General features: G+C 38.6%; 1 protein-coding gene across 1 annotated transcript; it reads left to right on the top strand.

The window, feature by feature from the left end:
• Positions 1 to 5,830: 5,830 nt before the first annotated feature.
• Positions 5,831 to 9,333, top strand: LOC144316568 (interleukin-1 receptor-like 2). The gene is given in 3 exon segments (XM_077902572.1): positions 5,831 to 5,839; positions 7,578 to 8,482; positions 8,484 to 9,333. Coding segments are annotated over 3 exon segments (1,179 nt in total). The 3' UTR covers positions 8,749 to 9,333.

The raw sequence follows: 9,333 nt of genomic DNA, 5'->3' as shown, positions 1-9,333 counted from the left end.
TTGGCTGCATGGTGGGGTCCCAGGCTTACCAGTAATCAAGACCCCCAGATATTTCTTTGTGAAGAATACCCCAGATAGCCAACTGGCCTGGCTCCACACTGGTGTTAAAAAGAAAACCATAGTCATCACTTAGATTAAGGCATCAAGTCAGTAAACCAAGACTTAATACTTAACCTGACTGTAGTTTCAACCCCTCAGGAATATAACCTTTAACCAGTCAACATGGAATATCCTGGTCCATACCAAGAAACTTATTGATAAACCCCTTCCTCTCCCCTTGAGAGCACAACTTTGCTTAAACAATACATTCCGTGCTAATAAATTCCTTTCTTTTTTTCCCCTTTGGGCCTTATTTCTGCCTTTAAAAATCTTTCTCTTTTTAGGATACTTGGGTGGCTCTGTTGGTTAAGGGTCTGACTCATGATTTCAGCTTAGGTCATGATCTCAGGGTCATAGGACCAAGCCACATATTGGACTCTATGCTCTGTGGGGAGTCTGCTTGAGATTCTCTCTCTACTCTCTCTCTGCCCTTCCCCCTCTCTAAAATAATAAATAAATAAATCTTTTTAAAAAAGTCTTTCTCAGTCAGTTAACATCTGCCTTTGGCTCAGATGATCCCAGAGTCCAGGGATCAAACCCTATATGGGGCTCTCTGCTCAGTGAAGGGTCTGCTTCTCCCTCTCCCTCTGCCATTCCTTTTTTTTTTTTTTTTAAGATTTTATTTATTTATTCATGAGAGACACAGAGAAGAGAGACAGAGGCAGAGACAGAGGCAGAGAGAGAAGCAGGCTCCATGCAGGGACCCTGACATGGGACTCGATCCTGAGTCTCCAGGATCACACCCCGGGCTGAAGGCAGTGCTAAACTGTTGAGCCACAGGGGCTGCCCACCCTCTGCCCTTCTGCCCTTCTCGTGCTTACTCTCTCTCTCTCTCTCTCTCTCTCACTCTCAAATAAATAAAATCTGTTTTAAAAAACCTTGTTTAGCACAGTGGAATTCCCCTCTGCTTCCTAGACAGTGATGCTGCCTAAATCATGAATCATGATTAAAGTCAGTTAGATCTTCAAATCCACTCTGTTGAATTAAAAAAAAAAAAAAACAGATTTAGTGACAGGGTCAGGATTCAAAGTGAACTTCTGGTGGCATTTGGGGACAATAAGAAACATGGGTGTGGCATCCCATGAACACTTTGAGTTCACTTTCTTGTCCTTTTTGAGGGCTGTTGGTTACCCCCATTCAGTCTGAGCTCCATTCTTTATGTGCTTGACCTACTGACCTAATTGGTTTTCCAGTCCAGGATGAACAGGAAAAAATTTTATGAGTAAAAGCAAATACATAGTAAAGGTAGTAGAGTAATTATTTATTAAGCTAGTATAAAGGTTAAAAGGCAAAAGTTATAAAATCAATTTATTTTTAAATTAAGGGGACAAAAAAGATTTAAAATATGGAAACATACACATAAAACATACACATAAAAAATGAAGTTCTTTTAGAATGTGTTTGAAATAAAGTGATCAACTTAATATGGACTGCCGTATACTGAGGATATTACATATGAACTTCATGTTATCCACAAACAAAAAACCTATAATACATACATGAAAAAGAAAAAGAAACAAATCTGAGTATAATACTAAAGAAAGTCATCAATCACAAGGAAAGAGCACAAGAAGAAAGGAATAGAGAACTACAAAACAAGTGGAAAACAATTAAAATGGCAATAAATGCATGCTTTTCAATTATTACTTTAAATATAAGCAGTCTAAATGTTCCAATCAAAAGACATAGGGTGACTGAATGGATATATATATATGTATATCTAGACAGACAGATGGATAGATGGATAGACAGATATACATACACTGCCTACAAGAAATTCACTTCAGACCTAAATATACATATTGAAAGTGAAGAGATAGAAAAGATATCCCACGCAAGTAAAAGCAAAAAATAAGCTGAGGTAGCAATACTTTTATCAGACAAAATAGACTTTAAAAAAAGAGACTGTGACAAGAAACAAAAAATGGCATTACATAATGAGCAAGGGGTCAATCCAACAAGAGAATATAAAAATTGCAAATATCTATAAATTCAACATTGGAGCACCTAAATGCATAAAGCAAATATTAACTGATATAAAGGGAGAAATTGACAGTAGCACAGTAATAGTAGGAGACTTTTATTAGTGAGTAATAATAAAGGTTTTCTTTATTACCTATTTACATTAACGGATAGATCTCCAGGCAGAAAATCAACAAGTAAACGGTGTCTTTGAATGATACATTAGACCAGAGGGACTTAACAGATATGTACAGAAAGTTCCATCCAAACAGCAGAACACACGTTCTTTTCATGCACAACTAAAACATTCTCTAGGATAGATCACATGTTAAGTACAAAACAAGTCTTGATAAATTTAGGAAGAGTAAGATCGTATCATACATCTTCTCTGGCTACAACAGTATGAAATTAGGAATCAAGAAAAGAAGGAATAAAACATGAATGCATGGAGATGAAACCACATGCTACTAAGCAACAAATGAGTCAACCAAAAAATCAAAAAGGAAATTTTTTAAAAATCATGAAGACAAATAAAAATGGAAACACAATGATCCAAAATCTTTGAGATGCAGCAAAAGCAGTTTTAAGAGGGAAGTTTATAGTGATATAGGCCTACCTTAAAAAACAAAACAAAACAAAAAAAAAAAACAAGAAAAATCTCAAATAAACAATCTAACCTTATACCTAAAAGAACTTGAAAAAAGAAGAACAAAACCTGAAGCTGGTAGAAGGGAGGAAATAAAGGCCAGAGTAGAAATATATGAAATAAAGACAAAAAATTAAAAACAAGGAAACCAAGAGGTAGTTCTTTAGAAAGATAAACAAAATTGATAAAACTTTAGGCAGACTTGGGGCACCTGGCTGACTCAGTCAGAAGAGCATGCAACTCTTGATCTCAGGTCTGTGTGTTCAAGCCCCATTTTGGGTACAAAGATTACTTAAAAATAAATTAAAAAAAAAAAAACAACTTTATCCAGACTCATCAAGAAAACAAAAGAGAGGACCCAAATAAATAACATAAGGAATAAAAGAGGAGAAATAACAACTTTCACTACAGAAATACAAAGTATTATAACATACTACAATGAAAAATTATATGCCAACAAATGGACAATATAGAAGAAATAGAAGAGTTCCTAGAAATGTACACTCTTCCAAAAGTGAATCTGGAATAGAAAACCTCAACAGACCAATTATTAGTAACAAAATTGAATCTGTAATCAAAAAACTCCCAAAAAACAAAAGGCCAGGACCAGATAAATTCTACCAAATATTTAAAAAAGAGTTAATACTTATTCTCTTCAAACTATTCCAAAAAACAGAAGAGGAAGAAAAACTTCCACATATACCCTATGGGCCTAGTATTTCCCTGATATCTAAAGCAAAGTCAGTACAAAAACAAACAAACAAAAACCTATAGCTCAATATCTTTGAGAAACATAGATGCAAAACTCCTCAGCAAACTTCATTCAACATTAAAAGGCTCATTCACCATGATCAAGTGGGAGATTTATTCTATAGATGCAAGGATGGTTCAATATGAACAAATCAGTGTGATGCACACATTAACAAAAGGAAAGATAAAAATCATAAGATCTTAAGAGATGCAGAAAAAGCATTTGACATAATTCAACATCCATTTATGATAAAAACTTTCCACAAAAGAGTTTAGAGGGAACATGCTTCAACATAATAGAGGCTATATATGACAAACACACAGCTGACATTATATTCAGTGGTGACAAACTTAGAGCTTTCTCTCTAAAACCAGAAACAAGATAAGAAGAGCCACTTTCTTCACTTTTATTCAACATAGTACTGGAAGTCCTAGCCACAATAACAAGACAAAATAAATAAATAAAAGGCATCCAAATTGTGAGGTATTAAAACTATCACTATTTGCATATGACATACTATAAATGGAAAACCCTTAAGACTCCACCAAAAACTATTAGAAGTGATAAATGAATTTAGTGAAGTTGCAGGATATAAAATTAATATGAAGAAATATGTTGTGATCCTATAGACTAAACAAAATACCAGAAAGAGAAATTAAGAAAGCAATTTCATTTATAATAGTATCAAAATGAATAATATACCTAGGAATAAAGTTAACCAAGTAGGTGAAAGATCTGTACTCTGAAAATTGTAAAACACTGATGAAAGAAACTGAAGATGACATAAATGGAAAGACACCCTGCTCATGGATTAGAATTAACATTGTTAGAAGGGCCATACTACACAAAGCAGTATAGTGTGCAATTCCTATCAAGATACAATCTATTTTTCACATTGCTAGAAAAAACCAACCTAAAATTTGTATGGAAGCACAAAAGACCACAAACAGCCAAAGCAATCTTGGAAAGTAGAACAAAGCTAGAAGTATCACAACCCAGATTTCAAGACATACTACAAAGCTATAGTAATCAAAACAGTGTGGTACTTGCATAAAAATCAAAACATAGATCAATGGAGGGGGCCTGGGTGGCTCAGTCAGTTCTGGGTCTGACTTCAGCTTAGGTCATGATCTCAGGGTCCTGGGATGGAGCCCTGCATTGGGTTTCCCACTCAGCAGGGAGTCTGCTTGTCCCTCTGCCCCTACGCCACTTGTGCTTGCTCTCTCTCTCTTTCTCTCTCAAATAAATAAAAGTTAAAAAAAATAAATCAGTGTAATAGTACAGCCTGGAATAAATACACACTTACATGGCTAATTAATCAACGACAAAGGAGGCAAGACTATACAATTAGGAAAAAAAAAAGAGAGTCTCTTCAATAAATGCTGTTAGGAAAACTGAATAGTTACAAATTTTTTTCAAGTTTACATGACCTGGGAAAATATTTGATATTAAGGCTAATTTAATGTCGTTGACTTAATTAAAATAAACATATCTTTAGATTTATCAGTATTAAATATGAAACTTTTATTCTTGAGATTACTAGCCAAGTATGTTACCTCTTATAAGATTTGTCAACAACAACAACAACAAAATAATAGCTTGGGGGCGCCTGGGTGGCTCAGCGGTTTGGTGCCTGCCTTTGGCCCAGAGCATGATCCTGGAGTCCCAGGATCAGGTCCCGCATCGGGCTCCCTGCATGGAGCCTGCTTCTCCCTCTGCCTGTGTCTCTGCCTCTCTCTCTCCCTCTCTCTCTCTCTCTCTCTCTCTCTGTGTGTGTCTCTCATGAATAAATGAATAAAATCTTTAAAAAAAAAATAATAGCTTGGAATAATGGCTGACATTGTCTGATGTCTCATAAAATTTTCGTGGGTAATTGAAACATAATTATTGAGAGCAAATGATTTAGACATAACTAAAACAAGAGTTGATGGATACATTTTTTTCAACTATTATATTTTATGGAATATGTACTCAAAAACAGTTTCCCCAAATTTTTTTGGTAACCTGAAACAAAGTTTTGTTAAATAAAGTGCTGAGTTAAATTCATTAAATATCTAGAGTATTTCCACATAAGATAAACTACTAAACATTAATTACTAAACATGGGTTCATCTAATTTTAGCTTCTGTTACAAATAAATTTGGGTCTATTAGTAAACATGTTTTGTGCTTTTTGAAAGATTGTACTATGAAGAAGCATGTGTTTCTAGAAATTGTAAAATATATTTACATATTTATAAATCTAAAGAATACTGGTGTAACAGTTCTCAATTGTTTACTACTTAGTTTTACTGAGGTAAGGCTTCTCATGGTTAAAAATTCCAAATTATGTATGTAATTAAAGCTACTAAAATTAATAAGGGAGACATCTCCATGTACCAGGTAAGTAGGATGTGTTTTCAGTAACAGAAGGTATAAGAAATGAAGATGCATTTTTGGTTAAGGGTAAAGACTGTAACTTTGTCCTAGGGTGAGGTTTGCCACTAAAAATAAGTAAATAAATAAATAGATAGATAGCAAAATCAGAAAGTAAAAAAGAAAGTTGTAAAAAGTTTGTAGAAAATAAATCTTTAAAAAGAAAATTTAATATGTGATCAAACTGGTTTTCTTGTAAAGACAGCAACAACAGAATCTATAAAGATTGTAGTACATGTAGATATAATCCATTCTGTTTCTAGAAAAAAAAAATGACCCCTCACTGCCAGACTTTTACCAGCCTAATAAAACAGCAACAGTGTGCTCCTGAATTAGAGAAATTAAGGTGCATAAACAATGGCTATAAATTAAATGAACAGTCAGGACTATGCAAAGAGAGTCACTTGGTTCTTCCCAGCTCCCTAACAAATCCCACTGTTTGGTGTTTATACTCCTTCACCTGTTTAAGCTCACCTAAGATGTCTCAAATTATAAATATACATTAGTAGGAAAACTTCTATAAAATTGCAAAAACATTCTATAAACAATGTCTGACTGGTCAGATCCACTTAGGGCATATGTACTTTTTTTTATTTTTAAGATTTTATTTATGGGGGATCCCTGAGTGGCTCAGTGGTTGAGCACCTGCCTTTGGCCCAGGGCGTGATCCTGGAGTCCCGGGATCGAGTCCCACATCAGGCTCCCTGCACAGAGCCTGCTTCTCCCTCAGCCTGTGTCTCTGCCTCTCTCTCTCTCTCTCATAAATAAATACATAAAATCTTCAAAAATATTTTTATTTATGTATTTGAGAGAATGTGTGTGTGTGTGTGTGTGTGTGTGTGTGTGTGTACATGAAGCAGGCAGAGGAGTACAAGGAGAAGCAGACTCCTTGCTAAGCAGGAAGCCCAACATAGGACTTCATCCCAGGACTGCGGGATCATGACCTGAGCTGAAGTCAGACGCATAACCCACTGAGCCACCCAGGCACCCCAAGGGTATATAATCTCCAGAAACTGAGGCACCAACTTCACTGGGCAAATCATACAAGCCTTAACAAAAACCTTAGAAACTTCTTAGAATTGTCCCATGCTAGTAGAACCAGCTACTTAAATCTCTAATGTCTTATGTTCAAGCCCATCATCCACAGATTAAAGAAACCTTCCCAGGTTCCAATTCAGTGGATCCTGTTGGCCACTGAATTGGCCACCAGTTTAGAGCCTGGTGATTAGATATTTTATAAACTTCAACAGAGAAAAATAGCTCTTCAGCCCTATTGGAAGGGACCTTGCCAAGTACTCCTGACCACTGACACTGCTACAAAACTAGGAAGTATTAAGCCTTGGGTATCACATGCCAAATAAAGACTTCACTTGCCACTTGGTCCCATACAGACACTAGAGACCTCTAAATTAATGAGGAAGAGAAGTAGCTGATATTTAGGTAGACTGTTTCTACCCAAGACAGCCAATCAAAATGTCATACTTTAGCTAAACATTAAAGCCCTTCCCGGGGACTGCGGGGCGCCCCGGGCCAGCCCGGGAGACCTTGGGGAAGGGGCGGGGGGGGGGGGGGGGGGGGGGGGGGCGAATTCCCTCTCCGGGCGAAGGTGCGCAGCTCGGCCCACCTGCCGGGCCCGCGGCGCTCCCGCTCCCCCCCTCTTCTCCCTCCGGCCTCCGCCAGGTAGGCTGAAGCTGGCTTCTTGCAGGACTGTAAAGAGATTAAAGGACGGTTTATTCGCTGGGGAATAAAGCTTTCGGGGAGCAGTGTTTCAGCAGAAGATGGAGGGAACTATGCATGCCAAGCCCGACTGACACACACAGGGAAACACTACACTGTTTTAAACAGCATCACTGTGCGTATCACAGAAACAAATGGATATGCAGAAAGAATTCCTAAAATCATTTATCCGAAAAACAATTCAATTGAAGTACAACTTGGCTCCGCCCTTACTGTGGACTGCAACATCACAGACACAAGGGATAACGCAAATCTCCCATGCTGGAGAGTCAATAACACCTTAGTGGATGATTACTACAATGAATCCAAACGGATCAGAGAAGGATCTGAATCCCACATTCCTTTTCAGAAACATATTTTTTACACAGTGAACATAACCTTCTTGGAAGTGAAAATGGAGGATTATGGCCACCCTTTCATCTGTCATGCTGGAGTGTCAGCAGCATACTTTATCTTAAAACTCCCAGCTCCAGATGTTCGAGCCTACTTGATAGGAGGGCTTCTCGCCTTGGTAGGTGCAGCGGTGTCTGTCACGTACATCTACAACATTTTTAAGATTGACATTGTACTCTGGTATCGGAGTGCCTGCCATTCTCCTGGGACCAAAGAAGATGGCAAGCTGTATGATGCCTATGTCTTATACCCCAAGCCTCAAGGAGAAATCCAGAGCCATGATGTGGACACGCTGGTGTTGAAGATCCTGCCCGAGGTGCTGGAGAGGCAGTGTGGATATAAGCTATTCATATTTGGCAGGGATGAGTTTCCTGGACAAGCTGTGGCCAATGTCATCGATGAAAATATCAAGTTGTGCAGGAGACTGATCATCATCTTAGTTCCCGAATCCCTGAGCTTTGACTTGTTAAAGAACATGTCAAGAACAAATTGCAGTCTACAACGCACTCGTCCAGGATGGGATGAAAGTCATTCTGATTGAACTGGAGAAAGTCAAGGACTACACAGCCATGCCGGAGTCAATTCAGTACATCAAGCAGAAGCACGGGGCCATCCAGTGGAGTGGGGACATCACCCAACAGTCACAGTGTGCAAAGACCAAGTTCTGGAAAAAAGTGAGGTATCACATGCCACCCAAGAGGCTTCCACCATCTTCTTCTGCCCAGCTGCTGAAGCACACGTCCTGACACCTCATGGCTGGCTAGTGGGGGGCCGGTGTGGGGTTGGTTACCCATGATGGTGTTGGCAGCATGGAGTGGCTCACGGTTGGACAAGGATGCATTGCATTTGGGCCGACGACTTGAAGCTTGCCATTGTGTACTTGTTGCAACAGGGCCTCTGTCTGTTGCTCGTTTTAATCGGAGCTCCTTTAGGGGACGATGTCACCTTTCCAAGAGGCCCTCATTCACTTATGGGGTCTGAGGAACCCTCCCTGAACACAAAGTAGATATAGCATGTGAGCCCCTGGGGGATGGGACAGGGAGGATTATAGAGTGGCAGTTGAGATGTCAAGAAGTTTGGTGCACAGTGTGACACCCATGGGGCCAGATAGGGAAGCCAAGGGATGGCAGGAGGCAATGTGTGGTCCTAGGGAGGGTTGGCAGGGAGAACAGCACTTTTATCATGACCACAATCTTAGTACACTGATACTGGAAGTCACTTAGAGGTCATACAAGTGTGGCCCCACTGGGATTGCCCATTAACTACCTTCCCATTGGGCCCCCTTGAAAGACTTTATCTGTCAAATCAAAATAAGTAACATTTCACTTGTT

This window comes from Canis aureus, chromosome 6 (assembly GCF_053574225.1).
Source record: "Canis aureus isolate CA01 chromosome 6, VMU_Caureus_v.1.0, whole genome shotgun sequence".
NCBI classification, from domain to species: Eukaryota; Metazoa; Chordata; class Mammalia; order Carnivora; family Canidae; genus Canis; species Canis aureus.
Note: the sequence above shows the minus strand (reverse complement) of the source record. Positions and strands in the feature narration are given on the sequence as shown.